This window comes from Centropristis striata, chromosome 3 (genome assembly GCF_030273125.1).
Source record: "Centropristis striata isolate RG_2023a ecotype Rhode Island chromosome 3, C.striata_1.0, whole genome shotgun sequence".
NCBI lineage: Eukaryota > Metazoa > Chordata > Actinopteri > Perciformes > Serranidae > Centropristis > Centropristis striata.
In genome coordinates this window covers 21,402,978-21,428,195 of record NC_081519.1, presented here as the reverse complement: position 1 = coordinate 21,428,195, position 25,218 = coordinate 21,402,978, and the positions used below count along the sequence as shown (strand labels likewise).

Genomic DNA, 25,218 nt, shown 5'->3' with positions numbered 1-25,218 from the left:
AACTTTGACCCTTTCACACTGTATTTTTACTAAATGACTTAAAAATGTCTTGTTCAGCCTTTCATTGTACTTAAAGACACTCCAAGGAATCGACTTTTCATTTTTTCAGGCAAGTAACGTACATTTAGTTTTTGTTTTTTGCCAGCCAAAATTACCATCCCAGTTAATGCTAACATGAATTAGCAGCGGCTTCACTCAGTTAGATTGCAGTTGTATATGGGCGTGTAGTGCAGTGTTGTCAGATCCACCTCTCGCACGGTCTGCTCCCCATTTCAGAAAACAAGATGGCAACATACGTAAAGAAAAATGGCGACGAGTGTAACGCTGAACACTATGCTTCAAACAAGCAGTCCACAAACCAACAGGTGATGTCATGGTGACTACATCCATTATTTATATACAATCTATGGTTGTACGAAATATGTTAGCAAATATCCCCACTTGTGAGAATTTTGGAATTTTAAGTGTCCCTTAAAAGGGCAGTTGCTAACAAGTGACTAAATGAGAATGGTTGACGGGGACGTTAAACATCATCACACCAGGCACGGACGGCAACTCTGTCATTAATCCGCCTTACAGCCTCTAGTCGTGTTATCAGTGCTCTTGCAAACTCTTGTAGATTGTAAATTGACTTGTGGCCTTTTTGTTCAGTGAGAGTAAAAATAAAGAAGAAAACACAGTAACATAGTAGAAGTTAACCAGCATAAGGTTCACAACGTATATGTGCTTCGTGCTCTGCCCATCTACAATCCCCTTATGTGAGGGGAAAAAGTGATATCATATAACTTGTGCATCATGCATCTTGTAAAAGGAGGCTCTGCGAGGAGCGAACAAGTGGAGCTGCATGAGAGGACAATGGCTCTTATAGAGAGTTAAATCCTCAGTAGCTCTCCTGCGGAGCCCAGACTGTTCTTAGCCATTCACCACATTGTCTACCTTTTATGAAGCGTTATATGAAAACTGGGGAGGCACTTTCCTTTCAGAGGAGCAGACTGGCTGTCTGCATAAGTGTTCAACATTTTAGTCTGAAGCTAATGGAAGAGTAGATGAGGTCAAATACAGTAGAAGTCAACCGAGGCACATCTGTGGTGAATAAGAGATGGAGGCTTACTATTAACACTTTTCAGTTTTGCTTCTGCTCTTCCCTCGTCTCTGCCATGGCCCTGACAACATGTCTGTGCAGTGTGCCCATTCTGTGAGAAGACATTTCCCACCTCCATCCCGAGAGAAGCCACTGGAGGGGCAGGTATCAATAATTCACAGGTGAGATGAACACAAGTGCCACTCCTTTCATCCCTGCCTCACACAGGTTTAATGGACACAGCAATAATTCTCCTAAAAGGAGGCGATTATTTTTGAACAAGGCGAGATGGCCAAATGCACTCGTGTAATCCTAAAAAATCCAGGTGTGTATTTTGGGTGAGATCAAGCCTCTGAGGACAGGGCCTGTACAGTGTTGATCCTCCCTGCTCTGTGACAAGATGAAAGAGACAAATAACATCAGTCACAGAGCAGCCATCACGGGCACTGTGAAGTGGAAATCGCAGGAAAGAGCCCGGTCTGCAGTAAAAAGCCTGTTTTTTGTTATTTCCTTACATTCTCTTTGAGACGCTGTTAACAGATGCAGACGTTGCCTTTTTGTAAGCTTCCTCACAATCAAAAAGGCACTTGAAAGCCACGTTTTGATGTTTCATTCAGACATATTTTGTCTTTGATCTGTTTGATAAATTCTACATTGTGAGGGGGAAACTGTCACAATCCAAATAATGAGTTGCAAAAAAAAAAAGAAAAGGAAATAGTGCGTTGAGAGCAGCAGCTTTGAACTAAGTGAGGGCCGGGAATGTAGAGCGAGCTTCTAATGGCAGCAGCTGGAGCCTCGTGCTCAAACAGTGGAATCATGTTAGCTCGCTTTCTACATAAACACCACTAACTGGCTAATGCCGTCGAAGAATAGGAGTGCACTCATAAAAATTCAACATACAAACAATATGCCTAATCACAGATTAGATTCTGATTTGAGAGGTTCAAACAGGAGCGTTCATGAATACTTAGTGACTCTGAGATGCCATGACTGATTGGAAGCATGACTGCAGGGTGGAGGCCTGTATGCGCCTCTACTTAATTAACAGGGTAAATAAAGCAGGCTTGTGAAAATAAGGGTTAAGATTCTATCAGTGGGATTACTCAGCCATGAGACCACAGGAAGAGAGATCGTTGCGAGCTTTTCGGTGATTCCACCAAACAATTAGTCTCAGCTAAGGCCTTCTATACACAAAGACTATTGCCTCAGTGCACACACAGCCTGCTCAACCCACCAATTGAAGCAGCCATCCACTTCCAAATACCAGACAAGTAAATGGAAAAAGTAAGTGTGAAAAAGTACTGCAGGGGATGTGTTTGATATTGTGTTTGCCTGCCACGGTAAAGCTCACAGATAAGGCGTCTGTGTTACTATTTCTGACCCACGTTGACCATCATCGACCTACCTGCGGGTGATGTTTCTAATCATAATTGTATCAAGACGTCAGTGTTGCTAACAGCGCCGTGGGCGAGAGGCTGTAATGCGGCGAGTGTGCGGAGAAAAGAGGCGAGGTCACCATATCCTCTGAGCCGGGACAAGGGGTGGGACCTAACTTCAGGTGTTGATCTATGCTCTCGACTGCTTTAAAAACCCTGAAGTGTATAGAGGGGAGGGGCTGTGGCAGATAAATTGAAAGGCTGTCTCTCCTCAGGTTCCCCACAGTGTGCTGTGCTCGTGAGAAACGGCCTTGTCAGTTGCATAAATCAAGCCCAGCTGTGCAGCGTAGACCCAGGACGCTACAACCTGCCGAGCGCCATGCAACTGCGGTAAAGCTTCTCTGATGTCTACTTTATGCAGCATCATGACTAAACGAATATGCATTCTCTTTTACTGTGAAGTTGTCAACATCAAGGTTAATGGTCAATTAGAAACCACAAAGCAAGTACACTCTTGATGTGTTTTTTTCTTCTGTCTTTTGTTCTTTCAGTCAACAAAGTGATTGGCTCACTCTGGAGGAACAGGGACACCTGGGCATTTACTTTTGACAATTCTCCGATATAGGTGTAATTGATATTGATTTTCGCTGTACTCAGACCTGTACCAATGACTCTCACCTTGTCACAGGGATCATTAACTGCAGCAAATGATCAGAGCATTACCACATGGCTCTGTGATAGGACATGATGAGCTTTGAGGTGATTTGAAATGTAAAGCTGTGCACAACTAAATCCAAATCCAAGATGGAGCAAAAACAAGAGATATATCAAGCTAACTGTACAGAAGATCATTGGTCATACTCAACATAGGCTTTTCTTTATTATTTCTTCTGTTTTCTAACCACACTATGGTCAGTCCACCATATTGATCCAGACTGACATGTCTTTACAAATACTTATTTATTTAGGACCATGAAGAGGTAGACTGTTGTTTTGAGCAAAATCTCAAACACTTTTGGATGAATTTCCATTCAGTTTGTATGTTCTCCATATGATGAATTGTAATCATTTATGTGATACCCTAACTTATCTAGTCCTGTCATAAGTTACAATGGCCTTAGTTGTGCTTTTTGTTTAGTTTTAAGTAACAAATGTTAGCAAGCTAACACATGAACTATAATGGCCAATATGGTAAACTTCATACCCACTAACATCAGCATTTTAACATGCTTACTTTAGCGACTAGCTTAGATCATCATCGTGCATATGTATAAGTCTGACCCAAAAACTGTATATACAATCTACACATTTCTATTGTCAATTATAGCCATCAATCACCATGTTACAGACCAATTTCTCAACATCAAATAACTAGAAAAACAAACATTTGAACAAACATCAGCGTGATAAGAGCCACCTAAAATTGCAGAAACCATCTTTGGAATAAAAATATTTAATATTTGTTATACATTGAGTTTTTAGTTTTGCTCCTGTCCCTTCACTAATCACTGTATTTTTTCCACAACTACTCTATGTAGACAAGAAGCTCCAGGTGACAAACATAGAGGTCCAAAAATGAAACTGCAGTAGCACAGAATTGTGTGAGACGTTGTATGACCATCTTATATCTGACTACTTTCGTGTTACTGCAGAGTGAGCAACCAATGTGTTGAATCCAACACGCTTTCAGAGCTTTTGGGTTCATTATTTGGAATATCTATAAAGCTACAGGACGCATTTGGACTGTGCACTTTTGTGAACAAGGTAACAGTTTGTGGGATGGAGTACAAAATAAAAACCCTAGGAGTTGTGCTTTAAATAAGCCAGTGAGTCAGTGCTCAGCCTGATCACATTAAAAATGCCTGGTAGCCAAAAAAAGGATCACAAATCACTCCCTCGGTATGAGAAGTTATTAGGCAGCTCGATTACAGTTTACCCTTCCAGTCTTTCAGCTGTACAAAAGCATTGTACCTTGCAGACAATTACCATCCATCGAGTAGAAAATGCCCTTCTGACAGGGATCTTTTGGAGGTGTCAATCAAAGCTCAACAACAATATAACAAGTGCCTTTGCGGCCGCTGTTGCACAGTGCTATTGCACAGTGCTATTGCTATAAGACAAAGCAAATGAATAAGAATGACTGACACAAAATAAGCACTCATTCTCCGAGTCTCAACAAAGGCAACCTCTGCAGCAGGGTTATGTGCTGTTTTTATCCTATTGGGCTACATTAACAGTAGAGTAAGTTGCAGGCAATACTTGAAATGACTTTCCTTTTGGTTCACTGTGTATCGACAATTGTCTCCAGGGCACCAGCTAGCATTAAAGCTTCTTTGGCAATATTGTTGCTTTATAAAAACACAGCCAGGGGACAGGGGTGCTGGGCTGCAACGCAAGTATTAATCTCTTACTCTATGAAATGCACACTATTGCTCCAGTGTGTATCATCATAATGTAAGCAGGGAATAGTTCTTCCCCATAGCCTCAACAGCTACGATGTATTTAGCTTGTTTTGTGTCTTTTTTCCTATATTACTTTTTGATAGATGCAGCAGGAATTGTACACTTGTGCACTGTATTATAATACTAACAGTCCCAGGTACAGTTTGTGAGGCAATTTGAATAGTGAATGTTCCATTCCAGGAATTGGTTTTATTTTCTAAACAAGAAAAGTTAAGCCTCAATTTTCATAATGCGGAGATAAATTAAATTTAATATACAACACATTTGATATCTGGTCGCACTTCAGCAACAAAGGGAAAAAAGTGCTCAGATCACATAATGTCCCCAGGCATCAAAACAACTGTTGTTGCTGTTAACTTGTTATCAGAGTCTATAATGAAAAAATAACAATAAATTGCTCTAAACTCCCCCCCCCCCCCCCCCCCCCCCCCAACACACACACACACACACACTCCTGTCAAAGGACCTCAGTGAAAATTAACCCTCTTAGGAAATGTTGTGTAAAAGTGTGCATTTCTTATAGTAAGGTGTCTTAATGAAGCAGACTGATTGAGAACATCTTAATTCCCGCCTGTGCAACATGATGGGATTGTGTAGGTAATTGCATTGCGCTGAGTGGGAGTCTATGGGCCGGGGGCCTGCAGAGAGGTTTGTGTATGCACTTCCAGAGGATTCCTTTAATCACAAATTGCTCTCCTGGTTTAAGTCCCCTTCCAGAGATATTCATCTCTTCTCGTGAGCTGAGGTATCCCTTCAGGAATAAAGAGCACACACATGTTCCACAGGAAATTGTCAGAGGAACCAAGATGGATTACTCATGCTGCGTTGGCGGATTCTCACTTTGAAAAATGATATCAGCCACAGTCTTCCAGATAAAAATAATCCCAGCGAGCAGTACATGGGATGCAGACGGGTAAAGAGGGTTTTGACCTAATCTCAACAAACATCTCAGAATTCACTTTATCTCTGCTCGGAGATTTATTTGAGTTTAGTCAGTCAGCAACATATTGTGTGCAGAGATGTGTTTTACAACCCCCCCCCCCCCCCCCCCCCCCCCCAACGCCCTTCTGCAGAAAGGGAAAACTGCTAATATAGCAAATATACAGTTGGACTGATAGATGATAAAACATTTATGGCACTACATGATGTGAAGTCGTAATGATTTAAAGGATATACTGTCTGTGAGTGATGCAGTGGGATGTGTGAGGTGTGCCTGTAATGGCTGGAAGGTAAATTGATTTACTAATCATTTTAATGGGCTCTAAATACAACAACAACTTCAATGGATTCTTGTGATCATGATTGACAAGCAGCCTGTCCATCAGGGAGGTGTCCTTCAACATTGATCACCCCAACCAGAAGTCAAAGAGGCATTAGAGGCATGCTAAATAGTTTAGTTTAAAATGTCAATTTTGTTATGATTTATGTAGATTTGGGTCTGTCGTTCCTCCCTGCTATTTTGGTCTTCTGAATGGAATAAAAGTGTAGTTAAATACTATTTAGTCAACAATTATCTGAGGTTCAGTAAAGCCTTAATTCAATTTATTTCTGAAAAATAACAGGAAGACCAAAGTGCATTCTAGCTCGGCACTGCCAGACCACATCACAAAAACCAAATAAGCCTGGAACATTTCATTTTTGATTTTCAAGCAGTCTCATCAATGAGTTATCTACATGTGACATAGCGCAGAGCGACCAGTGATCAGGTCTGCCCGTGTCACTCACTGCACACTAGTACCAGCCAGAACACAGTGCAAAGATGAGCTGGTATTTTATGAGTTAGTATATTAGACTTTTATCAGATCCTGTGAGACATGATAGCAGATCCAACAGAAAGTTCCACATCAGCTGCAGCCATCTTGGTTATTTTCAAAATGTCTCAATGGAGCTCCTCTATAGGACCGTTGTCTCACACACGCCAATGTGTGACTACATCACTGCCTACAACACCTTCGTTACCGCCTCAACAACAACATAACCATCCTGTAGCTGTGTACAGAAGTAATTATCTAACCCAAACCCTAATCTACTCCTCCTAACCTTAACCAAGTAGTTCTGTTCCACAATGTTAACAACATGATTAAAACAGCAACTGTGCACTTGTTTGACAACGTTAAACAGAACACTTCATGTTTGGTAAGATGTCATTCGAACCCATCGATGAGAATACACTGCTTTCATATTCAACTACCTCAAGTGACTTGGGCAGCCTAATGTCTAAGGGTTGGACAACATGCAAGAATGAAAAGAAATATACTAATATAATTTAGCCTTGCAGACTTGCAAATTACTGCAAATAAACTATAATCAACCTTCAATAGCTGTTCTCCACATTCATGTCATTTTTCTATAGTCTTCCAAGTAGGCCACCCTGCTGACCTTCTAACGCTAGAAATGTAATAAATGGATTTTAAAAAGAGAAGTATTTTCCATTAACATGCTCTATTATTACTTTGATTACTCATCAAGCCAACCCTTTACCTGACTTCCCATCTGAAAGCAGTGAAGCACTCTGGCTCGACGTTTCAACCAACCAATGAGATTATTTCCGCCTCCCGAACAGCTCGAACTCTGAGACATGTTTGGATAAATAAAACATTCACAGTAATCTGCTATGCGGATGTGTTTGCTAGCAGGCACCTCTGAACAGTGTCGGGTGTTTGTCTGCAGCTGCCAGGATCAGCAAAGCACTAATCCTCCGTTTGCTCCCATTCTCTGGCAAAGGGGGGCACCGCGCTCCTTCACATGTTTTTTTTTAAGGTACAGCCAGGATGGAGGGGTGTAGGCAAAGACAAAATGAAAAGCACCAGTCAGCTGTCCACGGCAGCCTTGTCAGGTAGTAAACCTTTCCTCAAGGTAAAGTAATGAAATAAGTCCTTCTGGGCACATAATCTTTCAGTATGCAGGCCTGGCACTGCTCACTCACACTGCTAACCTCCACAGAGTCACAACTCCACTTCACAAGCAGATGTTCAATTAGAGGTAGATGAGGAAATTAGAGATCCAATGAGAAAAAAGGGAAGTGACATTTAAACATGATAAACAATGTTTTTTAATAAGAATAACAGCATGCAGCCTCAGAACGAGGAGATGGGAATAGCAGTGCTGTGCCTTCCGTTCACACGGATCATTTAATCACCACCTTTATTAATACACCTGTTCCCATACAGCGCTTATTAATTCCAAGTCCTCATAAAATTAGGCCCTGAGACATTTGATGAGACTCTTATTAAAATCTCCTTGAAACAGAACAAAGGCATCATGGACAGATAAGAAGATAAGTAAATTAATGCAAAGTTGGCCGCCATGCCTCTTCCACAGTTTTGGTGTTCTCCTGACACTGATTCTTTCTGGAGTGCGTCTGGTGGAGCAGATGGGCCTATAAATGGAGATCACTCTGCGAGACATCTCTTCATTTACGTGACAGCCATGCTTATTTGCTCAGCCAATGTAGTGGGAGGGATATACAATATGCAAGAGGGACAGTGTACCAGTGGGTCACGGCTACAGATAGATTCTGGCCAATCCAGTTATAGCAAGTGTTGCACTCTCTCCAGACTAATGGACTAATAAAAATCCAGGCCACACAGATGCCCTCTTGTGTCTTCTCACTTTAACTCACTGAGCCACTAAAAAACTCTTAAGCCTGCACATACAGCGCAGACATTAACAGACACCACTCAAGCTATAAACACACCTAGCAGATGATTTCAAAAACAGCTCAGGGCGCAAATTGAGTCAGAGAACATCCCCTGGTAGTAATTTCTCACGCTTGCTGATTCATGCAGCACTCTCGCTTTTTCGATGTGTGTGTCAATAGTTTGGCAAAAGTAAAAAGCAGAATTAAAGGGGGCCACAAAGTGTTAATCTGAGCTCAATTTGTGACAAGTGATAAAAAAAGAAAATATGGGTGGATGCAGGAGCTGACATTCAGGCCAATTTCCCCATGGCATCTGATTCCTGAGAATAAATTGCGCAGACTTTGAAACTACCGGGCCATTAGTGTGTCAAGCTACTCAGATGTGGATGCTTTGAGATTTGATAGTGTTTGCTTTATGACAAAGGCATGTGTAATTTGGACATTAAACATTGAATTACTGTGCAATGAGATATAAAGCTCAAAGAATGCTGGTTGTTTCTGTTCACTCTAACTCTTCAAGGAGAATGTCTTTCTCTCCTGGTGTTCACTGGATTTATTTTTCTTACAGATTTAAAAAACTGGGAGCTCTAAAACATTTTCCCAAAATTTGCCACAAAATGGTCAGAGGCGTAGCATGAGTGAGCTGAAATTAGCCAAATGGAGCCTGGTCACTGAAACATGCCACCCCTAAATTATACTTACATTTAAGCCTTAATATTATCTAAATAGGTGTGTGATATAAAAACCCACCACCTGTACACTGCCCTACAAAGCCTGACTACAGTAACTACGTAAGGGGTGAAACTGAGAAAAACGTTTTTTAACTGGCCAGCCAAATGGGTTATAGGTAGGTAAGTGTTGTGACATTTATTTCTACATGTATGGATTATCATGACGATTTATTTGACCTCCGACCCCAAAATTTACTGCACTCTGGATTAGCCGTAAAATGTTCTAATAGTAATGCACAAACAGTGCAGTAACTACAATGCTGTTGTCTTCCTTCAGCTTTTATATTTTGTATTCAGTGAAGAAACATTTTCAGACTGATTTTGTTATCAGTGTATTTAAAATTGTTTACCAACTCAAAGATTGGTGGATTTTAGACTTAATACTATTATAATAATAATATAATAATAATAATGTTATATTGTAGTTACTGCAATTTTTATGTAACTTTATCTCTGAAATAAAGTCAAATTAAAACCTAAAACTATATTACAAGACAAAACAGACAGCAAGGAGTTCATTTTTAGTTATGACTCAACTTCCCCCAAAATTATAGTTCCTGCAGTTTGGCTTTTTAGGGCAGTACAGTTGTCTCAGATAAGGAAATTAGCTATACAGACCAAAACCATTTTTTTGTACCTGCCTGTAAATATGTTTATTTCTGCTAAAGATTTGGGCATTTTAAAAAGGGGTCTGTGTGTATTAACTCCCATTTTGCCTCTGAGAAACTGCAGCTGTTGGCTTAATTTTTCAGCCCTGGAGGTCGCCACTTGGTCGTGATTCAAATCACGGAGCAAGCTAGCCTAGATTGTCAGCTTACACTTTTCAAGTGGAATAAAATCTCACAGCATGATGGTTTCTCCCACATGTAGAATGTTGCAAAGGGGCTTATGTTTAACAATACACTAACCTTCACTATGTGGACTTGTTAGGAAAGTGGAATATAACAATTGATTATATATTTTGTTAGAAGCTACAGGCCTATAACACAATGGGTTTTTGCCTAACTATTTAAAACTATTTTCCACACAACTCTGGATATTTTGCCATTTTGGCCAGTGATGCCATAAAGTCCTGCCATCTGGCCAGAAGCCAGAAGCCATTTTTAGTCTTAAGCCTGCTAACTGTAGTGTTTTGTGTAACCCAAAGCTGTCCCAACTGATTGTCTGAAAAGCAGTGATTTACTCGCAAAGTGTGATAAAGATGCAGCTTGGTTTTACTGAACCACCATAAATGCACTGATGAATAGGGCTGTGATGATTTTGATGCTATAAACTACAGAAAAGGGAATGTTTTTCCAACAAGATAAGTGTTTATGCCTTACCAAACCAACCAATAAAAGCTATTTTTTGATCAGTGGCCAAGCAGGCCACTAAGACAATGGCTGGCTGTGAGATTTCTTGGCATCCATACTCATCATTTTTACACAAGGTTTTAGTAAATACATCAAAAACTACCCTCTCCTTAAAATAATGCAAAATTGGTCTTACTGTAAACTATCTGATTTTGTATATTCATTAAGGAATATACACTAATGGAGATAGCTTAAACGGAGTAGTTTAATATCTGTGAATGTCACTAGTTTTGATGCAGCTTCACTTCATGGCAGTGCAAAAACTTTACATTTGCACACAACACAGGGACGGTTCTGACAGCTTTACTAAGACAAGTCATGATATATGAATTTTAACACTGCTGATATTTGGGAGACATTTTAAACAGCCTCTAGCTTCCCCCTCTTTCCGGCAGCATCCTTCCTTCATGTTTCTTCCTACGTGCCCTGGGACTGTACATCTCTGGCTGTTTGAAACCACTAATCTGGGGTAAAAAAGAGCTGATAAAACTTTGAACAGATGTAACCTTGGCAACAAGCTTCCTTTACTCACCTTGTTCAAAGATGTCACTCAAATGGTTACACTCCCAAGTGCGCAATGACTGCTACAGCTAACACTGGTGCACCATTTCACACAGTTCACTATTTTAATAGGCGTGTAACAAGACTTAATACAATTTCTGGCTTGAAATTATTGGAAAAAAAAAATGTTTGAAACATAATAACCAGTTTAAATGTGCGATTGACTGGGCATTATTTGAGGTTCCACCTTCTAGTTGGTTCTGAAGGCTGCTGTGAGCCTGCGCTGCCATAGTAAAATTAGTTTAATTTAATTTAAATAAAGTTAAAATTGTTAGGTATTGACCTCTAATGGTCGAAGGAGGAGGTGATTTAGTGAGTGACAGAGTCCACGCAAGCAGGTATAGTGGGGATGGTGCTTAAAGACTCTCATCCAAGAGGCCTGGGTTCAAGGCCAATGTCACACTGAAAGAGTGAAACAAAGAGGAGGTTTATAATCTCAGTGTCCTGATGTGTGTACGTTAAGTAACGTAAGGTAGTAAATCCAAACCATGACTTTTAATTATAAACCTAATCAGTTCTTTACTTTTTCCTAAACTTCACTAGGTAGTTTTGGCACCTTAACCTAAACCCAAACTGCCATTAAATGATGTGATAAATGGTAAATGGACAGCACTTATATAGCGATTTAATCCAAAGCGCTTTACACTACAGACTGCGCTAATTCACCCGTTCACACACACATTCATCCTAAATGGTGCCACCTTCCACCATTGGGAATTCATTCATACACAGATGAACGCAACATCGGGAGCCATTTGGGGCTCAGTATCTTGCCCAAGGATACTTTGTGGATACATGTGGAAACGCTTCACGGATTTGCGTGTCATCCTTCTGCAAGGGCCATGCTAATCTTCTCTGTTACAATTTGACATATGTGCTGCATGCGCAAGCACACAATAACAACTTTCCGGACATTCAGTAGGTGGATCGAGCACCTTTCAACCCATTTGTACGAGGCTGATAACAGACATTCAATGGGCAGATGGGTAGAATAAATAATGGTACTAAATAAACCATTTCACATAATTATTTGAATCACTGATCACAATTTTTTAAGGCCAACTTTTTAATTTTTTACTTTAAACCTACATTTTCATATAATTAGTGGATTTGTAGACTCTTTTATTGAGTTTCTGAATGTCACGAATGCTCCCCTCATTAGTTTGCTCTTTCCAGAGCTCAGAGAATGTTAATGATTTGGGCTATTATTAAATGTGAAATATTTTAATAAATGTTATTGAACTACTATTTAGCAATTATTCTCCATGAGATAAAAGTGGGATTTGAAATAAATAAATCAATACATAAAACACATTTTTTAATGTCACCAATGTTGTGCACTTAGGGACACAGCAGGAGCTCAACTGGCATTCTGACTGGGCAGCAGTTTGCCAGGTGCATTTTGTTCTTGGAGCACCATCTCCCCTCAGCAATTATAATACACATAAAGGACCAAATTCTGCTTTCCCTAGGAAACCCAGCCAACCCCAGTTTAAATACACTTTTGAGAGGTATGATGCATAACCAAGACATTCAGTACAATAAAAAAATGAATTTTTAGCATAAAGCATTTGCATCACATTGCTGTAACTCAAACCTATTTTTGATGTATGACCTTTTGGACTTGCTTACTAAATAGAATTGCCATGGATACCTGAGGCATGCTGAATTTCTCATTCTCCCTAAACTCCTGGGCCATGGGGCTGTATGAATGCTAAAAAGCAAATCAATTACACATTAATTAAATAATTTAAACTGAAGCATTATATCATCTTTTGTAATGAGCGCCAAAACACACAGCAAGGCAACATGTATCTGCTGTGCATATTGTGCACAAACACAAAAATGTGGAGACTTTTGTCCCAGCCACACCCAAAGCACTCTAATGCCTCGCTCCAGGGGTAAACACCTTCTTCAAAAGATTGAAAGATCTAGCACAAATATTTGCATGACTGCCAAAGCCAGATAAATACACAAGGTATTTAAAAGATGTTGTTTAATGCAACACTGAGAGCAACACTGGGACGTCAGCTCATCCTGTGGCGGCTCATGAAAGGACATCTGATTGAGTGCGTCTGGTGTGAGCGGCCTAACAAACTTGATTTCTTCCTGCCAGTGACATATTGAAATGGCGTGTTTTTAGGGCCGCTCTCCGCATCTGACACGGCCCACTTACACACTCATCAGCAAGACCTGCTCTGCTCTGCGCTCTCAGCTTCTTTGTTCCAGCTGATGTCATCTAAACCTCGTCCCTGCAGGGTTGTCTGGGGTAGATAAGACATCCCCCCCTCCGCTGGTCCTCTGCAGAAAAAAAGGGGGCTGCTGCTATGAAGATGGATTACCCAGCTGGTGACACTAGTTCCCTTTCCGCCGAAGCCACTGTGGAGTGCTAACGCAATTAAGGCAATTAATCTTCAACAAAAGGGGTTCACAGCTAGCTCTTATGATTTCACGCCTTTCTGTACAGGTGCATAACTGAACAGACCTGCTCAGACATGCATACACAGATTGTACATGCACGCAAACACCCTCTTTATCTGGGCTTAGTATATACAGAAAAACACAATTAACAACACATATAGCGGCGCTTATCACACAGCTGATGTGTGAAACCAGGTTGTTGTTTGATCCATAATTTGCATCAGTAGTCTGCTTTCACTAAAGTCTCCTCATAACAAGCAGCAGGATAAGGCTGAATACTGCAGTCAACCTATAGGCATGACAGCTATTATTGGGGAGCAGTTTAAAAGACAACTGTTCTAATGATTACCACGGCAGATGCTGGCCATTTTTATTATGTGCCATACAACACCGGGGCGGGTGTGTGTGCATGTCACAGATGAGAGAAAAGGGAGATAATAGGAAAGAGAGTAAGGGGGGAGCTGTAATCAGCATTTTTAAAGGCTCTGGCATGTGTTTTTAAGCTCTGTAAGTAGTTATTCCATTTCCTAGCTGGCAATACAGTCCGGCATCATGGCAAAACATTTCCTTTTAATGCAATACAGCTGGGACTGTTTTGAATTTTAATTTCAAATCTGTGCTTCTTTCTTCTTAATTCTGGAGCAGCGGCACAGGTGGTCCGAGCCAAATATCATTTATTTAATATGACTAAAAGCATTAAGACATATTTCTGAACATCAAACAGAATTTTAAAAGCACCAGAACAAAGACAGAGTTAAAGAAATCCATTTACTAATTGTCTATTATCATGATTCTCTTAATGCACCAAAGAACTCAACTCGGTGGCCGCAGTAAATCTTACCGTAACAGCTGTAACAAAAAGAATCCCCTTGTTTTAATTATTCCAAAGTAATTCATTCATTACAATTTTATGATTCAAGTCTTGAATCATTCATTATTTATCAGAGCAGTTGGTCATTATGCGATTTATAGTTAGGAATAAGTGAGAGCACTGAAGGACAAGTACATGCAGTGGTAGGATTTCAGGAAAACAAAGCATCACAAAGCATCTATTTAACATTGGGATAGACACTGCCGTTTCATTTATCTCTTCAAGAGGACATCAGTTCCTGTCGCATCGAAGACAAATGTGAAATCAATCTGAGCTATGAATTCAAAACAGCAGAATCAAAATGGTCCAGGTGCTGAGAGGTTGAAATGTGTGATGGAAGTGGCACAGGGCGAGTGAAGGGCACCAGCAGCGAAACCACTATGCAAATTCCACGCCACTTTGTTTGACAAGCAACAACACTGCTTTGTATATATGCAAAGCCTGGCAAGACACTGTGCACACAGCCCTGCTGTCAGAGCCGAGTCATGCTAGAGTGGTGACACCCAATGGATGACCCCTGACTGCAATGAGGCTACTGGGCCAGACTTCACACTTCATTCAGACAGACACACACACAAACCCTGGCAAAAGTTATCACATGTAGCACACATCACATCTCAGGGGTCAAACATGGCAGGATGCCAAGATGGCCCTCTGTTCCACAGAAACTTGGTGTCAGAAGTTGTATAATTTGATTTCTTGAGCCTTCATCCTTCCCACTGAGGTGAAAAGTACTTGATTAGCACTTCGAATTTACTCAGCAGCCGGTCCGTGTGGTCACCACTAAAGAGCTGTAGATAAAACATGGCAAACTCCATAAAGCATTACTCATTAAGGCTTCATGCTGCTTTTCCTCTTCCCTGTTTTCATCAATATCTCTCAGTGGACATGCAGTAATAAAATATGCCACAGTGAACGGAGGCTTTTTGTGCACCTTGATTCAATACTTTTGAATTTCTAAAAATTCTTAGTTCTCTGACTATTTGAGTGAAACAAAAATCATGAAAAAAAGTAATATTCTGCAGATATTTTTCTCTACTATTTCTTGACAGGAAGATTGTCATCCTGATTTGAACCCAAGGATGTTCCTATTACATGGAAAGTATTCTAAATTCCTGTGCCACAAAGACAACATAGTATAGAGGACAATTTTGACAAAGCAACTAAGCAACGACCTCTTATGTGAAGCTATTTTGCAGTTTGTATCCAGCTTTTAGACCAAAAACTGAAATGAAAAACTAGAAGGGAAAAACTCAACAAGCACAGACCTTTCCCAAGGCCAAATGTCCTATTTCAAATTATTTTTCACTTTCGTTTTTGAAAGTGAGAAATAATTTGTGTATCTAATTCAAAATGTAATGATTTCTACCTCAGCCCATGCTGCACCTTCGACCAAGGTTTCACTCTGGACAGCATATTTTCTATAATCCTGACTAACAGAAAAACAAACCAAAACCAAAACTAGGCCTGCAAGCAGGACTGAACGAGACCGAGCAGAGTGAAGCCGTCGGGGTAGGCGCTGTCGGGGGAGCTGGCCACGCCGGGTCCAGCTATTGTCAGTCGCCACCTCTGAAAAGAGTGTGCGACAACCGGGCGATACAAGTCGCTAGGACAAACGGTTCATTAGTTATGAAGGGGGGCGTGGTTAAAGCATAATGGGTGGGTCTTTATGAAATATTGTTATGTAGAACTGTTCAACCATCATCATGCATGACAAGTTTGGGACAGATTGGACAATGGATGGTCAAGTTTTACAGTCTCTTGTTTTATGGAATAAAATGATTTTATAATATATGTTGTGGTGGCTCTCCATTTTTATCATAGGTTTGGGTAATTCATTGGGACATTAAAGCAAAAATACACTTTTATGCAGATGACACTGTCATTTAAAAACAGGTTTCCCTCCATAGTACAGGCAAAAGAATAGCTTTAGAATGCATTTCAATCATTACAACCTGCTCCATTGTGTTTAATAATGATGTCATATGTGCAGAAAATTAAGTTAATAGTGTTTAACAGCTCGCTTATTGTTGCCTGATGATTTAAGAATGGTCACCTTCAATGTCAAATAAATTGAAAGGGTGTCCTTGTACAATTACTTTGGTATATGGATAGACAACAAGCTGTTATTTCTGCAAATATTGTCAATCTAGTTAAGAAATTCAATGTGAAAATGTACTTACATTTTAGAAAAAATTTTTTTCACTTTCAATAACAAGAAACCTGTGGAAGCTACTTTTTCAGTCTGCGAGTGAAATATTGCATATAATTGCAACATAGAATGTTGATTCTGTACATATCTATGTTTCATTTCAAATGCAAAATCCCTTATTTACCATTGCATTCTTATGTTTTGGTTAGTTAGACATCACTGTCCACTCAGACAACAGCATTAATATACATTTTTTATCTATAAAGTAGGGATGCGCTAATTTTCTTTATTTTTTGAGCCTGCTAGATGGCGCTCTCTGTTCATCAAAGGGTGAAACCACACTCAATTACTATCACATTTTTCTTTAAAGTACTTTCAGAAAATAAGGAAATGGTTCATGAGGCTTCATTGACACATCACTCCTATAAAGCTTCTAAGTAAACTTTCATCTTATCTCTGTACCCATTTCTGTCTCTGAAAATGGTATTTACTTTATGCCTTTGGCATGAAATAATCTACACAAAGATAGGAATTAAAGCGTATTTAGATCAAGTTATTAATTTAAGGGCCACATACAGAATGTGCTATTTCGTTAAAAAGCTTCTGTTTTCTTACTAAATGTTGTTTATCATGTTGTATATTGTATTTTAATGTATTGCGGTTTTGTAAGGCTACTAGCCTTTTAGGTGTCTCATCTAAAGCATCTAAGATTATTGATCTAAAGGGGCTCACTGATGAGAGAAAAAAAAGGCAAAATAATATTTCTTAAGGAAATGTACCATCCTTTCATAATGCTTAGTGAAGAGAGGATTCTTATCAAGACAGCAGTGCAGATGCAATGCACTAATTGCTGATTTTTCTCATATGATACATGAATCTTGTTGGTGGCAACATCACATCACAGATGTAAACAGAGTTAAATGAAATGTTGCAAATTAAAATGTGAACAAAATGCTACATCTGCAAGTGTGAGTGAATGTTGTTAAAAGAAGAAGGAAAAGCCAAGCCTCACAGTGGGAAAAAGAAGAAAAAAATGTCTAAATGTCTTACCTGTTACTTTCTTGGATTGACTCTTTGCCCTTTCGCCAAGAGATCACACCCCAAGGAGACATCTTGGGCTTGCACTCAATGAGAACATCTCCTCCAACCTTCACCAGTGTCTGGCTCCTCAGTTGGTTGTGAGAGAAATCTGGGGCAACAGCTGAGACAAGAGCAGCATATTAAAGCCACTGTCTGACAACGCCTTGTATCTCTTTTCTTACAAATTAACTCTCATAATTTATCAGATATAAAATTAATCTCCATCACAATTGTAAATGACTTCGTAAATGCATTGCATTATTGCCACGGATAATTTGAAGACATTAGATTACATTTTCCATTCACACACATTCTGCATTCACCAATCTGACTAATTAGTAATCAAAAAGCTAAATAGTGATAGCTCATAATTGATGTTGTGGAGTTGAAGAGACTGATGTAACTTTTTATTTAGCTTTTCACCGAAAGATCATTATCACATGACTTTCTGTGGCTATAGAGCAATTTAAGGGGCAGGTCTATTATTTCCCCCCTTTTTTAGGTTTTATATCATTCAGTTGATTTCCAGAAGTGTTTCCTTATTTTTAAAAATTAAAAATATTCATGTCTTGCTATTTCCCACATGACCTTATCTGTTTTTCTGGATGATAATGTTGCTACATATCCTTAACCATTACCCTCACCCATGATTAAAGGAGCAGTGGACCAATGACTCTTAAAATGACTGCTTTTGTCAAAAGAGTTTGGTGGCTTTGAAGAGAACAATCAGTATGCTATATTTAGAATAATTTTACCACTTTACATTCCTGTCAGACAGACTTTTCTGATGAGTAATTAAGCTGTTATTTAACTTTCTTCAAAGCCACCAGACTCCATTGTCAAAAACAGCAATTTTAACCTGCAAATCACAGAACACAGCAAGAGTTGCTGGTCCACAATTACCAGCACCTTGTACGGCTAGTGCCAACTTAAACGACTGTAATTGTAAAGCACTTTTCTAGCCTTTGCGACCACTCAAATCGCTTTACACTACAGACTGCGCTCGTTCACCCATTCACACACACATTCACACTGGTGGTGGATGCTACCCTACATGGTGCCACCTGCCACCTTTGGGAATTCATTCACACACTGATGAACGCAGCATCGGGAGCAATTTGGGGTTCAGTATCTTTCCCAAGGACACTTCGACATGTAGGATGCCATGGTCAGGGATCGAACAACATTCCAATCAATAGGTAACTGCTCTACCTACTGAGCCAGGACCCTTATGTGGCATCCACAGCAGTACATTGTGTGCTGCGATTTCCAAATGGTGACTCAGCTAGAGCTGGCATTCACAGCTTATTCTGGTTACCTACGTCAATGCTTTTTGCTGGGCAGAGTGGCTATTTCCATTTCAAATCCACAGAAAAGAATGCTGGAACCAGAATTTTAAACTTTTTATCCTTTTCAAAAGGCGTACTGCCCTTGGCATTATTTTTTTGGAATCTCTACGTGGTGCTTGACCAGTCCACTCGGCTGTGTTGAGCCTGATTCCTATTGGCAACATGATCAGAATGAGACATGTTGGAGGATGAATAGTGAATGAGAGCTGCTGCTAGCTCAGAGAGGAGAGTGACAGGTTGACAGGGCAGATGGGCGCGGCTGGTGAACAGAGCAGCTCTGGCATACATCACTGTCAACCGGACGGATTCATCTTATAATTAATGTTTTTCAATTAGTGGCCAATAAGAGAGAGGCCGTAGGTCATCCGGTGCTATTGAGCGGATAAAGAAGACGAAACAAAATTGACAACAAATATGGACAAATGTATGCTTGCGCACAGGTCTCCATGCCAACGCACACACATGCTCCAATGCCTTACCTATAACTCTGAGCTCTGCATTGGAGTAGACCTCTCCGTGCTTATTCCCGGCCACGCACTGGTACATTCCTGTGTCAGACAGGGTCAGACGACTGATTGACATCGCTCCGTTAGCGACCTGTATGCGCTCCTGTGGACATACAGACACATGCTTTTAATATGCTCTTATTCCCAGCACTTATCTACATAAAAACAGTCAGCCAGTGGGCCAGTGAATTATGGTCTGGAAGTGACAGACGTGGCAATAAATCTAGGTTTTCATCACTAATGGAGGGAAAGGCTTGGGTGGATGGAGGCAGGCTAGCAGAAAATGACCCTAATCAATCTGCATGTTTATGAGAGTGAAATAAAACCATGCCCTATTTATATCTCCGACTGCACCACAGGGCCTGTTTCCCCTTCAGCGGGAGGAGGCGATAAGAGGGGAAGGAATATCGTAACATCTGAGGTATAATGCATTGTGAAAATTGCTTTTCTGATAGGTATACCCCATACATACTAAGTGCTGTGTGTACATGGTCAAGCTGTACCTCCTCTTCATCTGTTTGGACTATCGTTTTTGCCCGCCTGCGGGAGAAATCTTGCTCGTCACTGAGCCATAAAATTAAGATCTATTTAAGGACGGCTGGGCCTGATGAACTAAAAACTCAGTTGGATCAGTGCATCTGTTGGACATTTAATCCCCAATATAAGTTTATCTCTCTGAACTTCTCACTCAACTCCTTCACCGCAGCATTAAATCCTTGAGCAGTTTTCATACATCTCCATGCAGCTGTGTCAGGTTCTGTGCCCTTCATCTCCTGTGTTTTCCTCGGGCTCACCCATAATGTCATTACAGCCCATTTCCATCGGGGTGTCTGAGCAGGCCTGAACTCTAGTCGCAGGGGGATTAAGGTACTGTCACATGAAAAGAGAGACTGTCCTCGCTGAAAGATCACAAACTAATCCTGTGTTTGAGCAGGTTGTGGGTGAATTTCCATAACGCTCTGCGGCTGTGGATGTGCAGGGGCGAATATCCCTGCTGGCAAGGGAGGCAAATGGTGGCGTATATCAGTCTGTGCATGGAAAGCACTCCCCGTTTACGGCTGCTATTAATTAAGCATGACGTTCCTCTCAAATCAGCAGTTTTTCATGCAGGGACCTGGGGGGACCATCTGTACGCCTTATGCTGAAGGAAAATGATTGGCAATGTCATTTGCCAACAACACTGGGATGATTCGTTTGATATAACGCTGCAGAAACATGTAAAAGAATAGAACGATGAAGAAATGCCTTTAATAGTTGAGGAAAACAAGCTTCTTGGGTTTGATTGCTGCTTACAGTTATGATCCTCAGAATTACTAAATACTGGAAGCCTTTTTGAAAATGACGGTAATTTTATAGCTGTAAAATGTAAACAAGCTACTTTTTATATTATCATCACAATATCACTACCGTAGATAAACATTTTTTTCTCTTCAAATGCAATAATGTAAAAACTGAAAACATAAACCAACAAATAAGCAATGTGAAATTGATTTTGATGTGGCAAATTTGATCTCATAAACAGTAAAAGGATCATTTCATCACATGAGTATTAGTTCTCACTGCGAAAGAAATCTGCTAATTCTATTTAATTCAGAAAATTGATGAATCTACTGTACACCGCTGAGTGAGAAAGAAGTACAAGTAGACATGAACTAAGCTCAACGGTGGCTTTGCACCAGCAAGAACAAAAGCTCCGAGCTCAGCCTGTTTGCTCCACTTGCTTGAATTAACAGGGGGAGCAGGGAATAAAGAAAAAAGGATGTAGAGTAGTGGACTGCATTAGAATTACAACAACCACCGTGTTGGAAGAAGTACTCGTAAGTTAATGTAACAATAGCGGAGTGTAGAAACTATTACAAGTAAAGGTTCTGCATTCAAAACTAACTTAACTTTAAAATAAAAGAACAAGTATTCATTTAGCAAGTGAACCCTTTTCAGATTAATTTACATTACATCATTGAATTCTAATCACTGATGCATTCATGTGTACATTGCTTAATGTTTCAACTGGGAAAGGTTGGGCTTATTTTTTCTCTATAAATTGTCTTCTAGTCTTATCTTTCTTCATACCAATACACCATGATTTATTTGTTGGTTATAGTTTGTATCATTAATTTGAATCTGCAAAGTGACTAAAGTTGTTGAATGAATGAAGTTAAGTAAATAGTTTTGCCTCTGAATTGTTGTTGTTATCATCTGTCTATTTTACCTTTTTAGTCTGGCCTAAAATTGAGCTTTATTTATGTGTCTATATTTTTTAATCTGGTTTACTTTTTACACATGTGGTGGTATATACCAAATAACAGTTTTAAAATCTATTTCTAACCCTGCCTCCGTTTCTTTACTGTAAATTGATTACATTTATTTTTGGTTTCCTCAGTTCCAGTTTTTATTATTATTGGAGGCTGTTTTATTGGATATTTTACAAAGTCTGGGGACTTGTTGTACTGGGTGAAGAACTTGTATGAAAAGTTAAAAAATTGAAAAAATGATTGATTGATTACGTAGGAGAAAAGGAATATACTCAAGTAAAGTACAAGCACCTCAATATTGTACTTAACACAGTACCAGTTCAAACATGCAACTGTAAGTCCTCTGTATGGCAGTCCCACACTCCTTTAAATGGACTAAATCCTGTTTCATGGTGTAGTTTCCCTTTAATTGCACATCCACTTAATCCTGCGGCCATTGTCAATAAAGCAGCAGAGAGTGAAATAAAGCATTGCTATTTTGACACAGGCCAGGAATACAAAGCATCACGAAGGAAAATACCAGGAGTCTCATAATATATAAGAGCTGCATCTGAGTCATACTGATAGAACACAGCAGCATGTCAGCTGACTGTCCAACAAAGAGCCCAATAATTGTAGAACCAGTCTGAGAGGTGCTATTAATAGTGAAACACTAGAAATAGTTAAGGGTTCTTAAATATTTTAAATGACTGACATTGAATAATTGAATGCACATATACTCAGCTATATATATCATGACTCCCTAGAAATCCAATGTACTCTATTTTCTCAAGAATATTATAGATATGGCCCTTAGCTTTATTATTTTTTTAATATGCTCTCACTCCAAACTCTTCACATAGACAGTTGCACCCTGTGTGTCAAACTATGGTCAGTTTTGTATGTGCAGGGCTGACATAAAAGGAGGAAGTAAGGTGGCGGAGTATAAAGACCGAAAGTCCATGCAGAGAGGAGGTTGAGGTGGTCAGAAAGGTCAAACAAACAGGACTTTAACCTAACTGTTCTTGTTCAATGAAACAAAAAGTCAACTTAGTTTAAATCACATATATGTACCAACGAACTTAACTTACATCATGGAAGTACTGACTTAGCTTACGTTTTATTAAATAACTTACTTATAGCGCCTATGTAACACACATGTCACAAATGTAAGGAACTCAGCTTATGTCACCTATATAACATGCTTAGTCTCCGTTACTTAAATAAGATACCTAGCTTACATAATTTCTGCAATGTATTTAGCTTACTTCACCAATTAACTAAGCTTATGCTACATATGTTGGGTACGTAGGTTATGCCACCTATACAATGTACTTATCTTAAGTCATGTATGTAAGGTTATTAGCTTTAGTCACCCATGTAACAAACTAATGTCACCTATGTGAAGTACTTAGCTTATGTCATCTCTGTAACATACTTGGCCTACATCACATACGTAAGGTAGCTTATATCATGTACGTAACATAGTTTTCTTACATCACCTATATAACATACTTAGTCTCCGTTGCTTAAATACGACACCTAGCTCACAGAATTTCTACAATGAACTTAGCTAACTTCACTAATTGACTAAGCTTATGCTACGTATGTCAGGTACTTAGCTTATGTTACCTATATAACGTACTTATCCTAAATCACTTAGTTTAAGTCACGTATGTAACACTCTTATTTGAAGTCACATATGTAAAGTACTTAGCTTAAGTCATGTATGTAACATATTTAGCGTAAGTCATGTACGTAACATATTTAGCGCAAGTCTCCCATGTATCAAACTTGGCTAATGTAATTTTGGTACATAACATACTAAGCTTATGTCATCTCTTGGTAACATACTTGGCCTACATCACGTACATAAGGTAATTAGCTTACGTCACATAACAGTCTTAGCTTATGTCACCTATGTAACACTTATCCTAAGTCACATATATAACAGTCTTAGCTTATGTCACCTATGTAACATACTTATCCTAAGTCACATATGTAACAGTCTTAGTTTTTGTCACATAAGGTAACATATGTAACCTAAGCTATGTGACAAATGTAGAATAAGCAAACCATGATTTTGTCCTTTATCAAATAGTTTTGTTGCCATAACTTTAGCATCACATTTCAATGCAGCAGAGAACATTTGGTTACATCACATGCCGTCTATTTCTGATGTTGTGTTAATCAAAAATTATGCTACGGGAGTACCTAACGTGTTAAAAAGTGATGCCAAGGGTTCCAGACCAAGTGTCCATATGTAATGAGCTGGGAGGTAGGGTGTGATGTATTTTTATATATTGACTGCTCTATTGATGTAACTCAAAGTTATAAACCTGTCAGCAGAAATAAGTTCCAGTGAACTATACAATCAGAAAGGTCTCAATTGATTCACTGTAATAAATAACAACAAATGGTGCATCCTCTCCTCACTGCTCCTTACATCATTGACCTTTCCCTCTTCCACTCATTAAGCCACTGTGGTTAATGGTGGCATTTCAAACAATGTAACACCTTTACTGATTAATCCATTCACCCATGCATTCTGAATATATCCATTTATTATATTGATGTTAAGGTGAAATGTGCTGGACAAAAATCAGCACAGTCATTGTAACCTTTAATCACACATTCATTGCTTTGAATCCAGATGGCTGAGTGTTGCAAAGTGTGTTTTCTATTCCTTGTGTATCCTGTGTTTGAGGATTTTTTTTAAAGCAGCTGTGTTTTTATTTGAATGTATTCAGTTTGGAATAAAATGAAAGAGGAGAAAAAGGCTGCATTAACAAAAGAAAAAAATATCTGATGATACAGTATGAATTAGAAAACGCTCATCATCCCCAATACTTCAGAAACTATCTAATAAGAGAAACTAAAATGTGATTTTTTTTTACCTTGCACATAAAAACAGGGCTGTCAAGCCAACACAAAAGTGTTACCTTATAAAAGGTTTTGATTAAAATGTTCGCCATTGGCTAAACAGATTGTTGATTATTCTCCCCTGATAGCAAGCCAAATGTGTTTTTTATGAGAAAGAGGCTTTGCTGTGCAAAGTGTTGCCTCTGGTAACATAACGACAGACTGGGTTCATTCAAACAACATGTATAACATTCAAGTACTGATCGATATCCTCTGGTGTGTTTGTCGCCTTTTTTGCATAATGAAGCAAATTAACATAATGCCTGTTTATTTATCAGGTGCAAGCTGTGCCTCGGTGTACAATCAATCTTTTTCCAAACAACCTGGCTAAAGGTTCCAATATTATAATCCAATATTATAAAGAAATATTAAATCATATTTGCCAATGACAGAGTTACAGTTATGTAAGTAGGCTAGTTGGAGCCCCACTAAGCTTATCTCTTATCGTTGCAGACATAATGGGAATTCAGAGGGGTCAGGGAG

General features: G+C 39.4%; 1 protein-coding gene and 1 non-coding gene across 2 annotated transcripts in view; both read right to left on the bottom strand.

Annotated features, from left to right (window-relative positions):
- Positions 1–25,218, bottom strand: part of cntn4 (contactin 4) — a 184,832-nt gene that overhangs the window by 31,037 nt on the left and 128,577 nt on the right. The window contains exons 10-11 of the mRNA XM_059328618.1: positions 19,556–19,685; positions 17,698–17,848 (exon numbers count right to left, since the gene is read on the bottom strand). Of these exons, the coding sequence (XP_059184601.1) occupies positions 17,698–17,848; positions 19,556–19,685 (281 nt within the window). The remainder of the gene's footprint in view (positions 1–17,697; positions 17,849–19,555; positions 19,686–25,218) is intronic.
- On the bottom strand, positions 11,995–12,096 carry LOC131969214 (U6 spliceosomal RNA). The gene has a single exon (XR_009394098.1). It is a non-coding gene; the product is annotated as a U6 spliceosomal RNA (small nuclear RNA).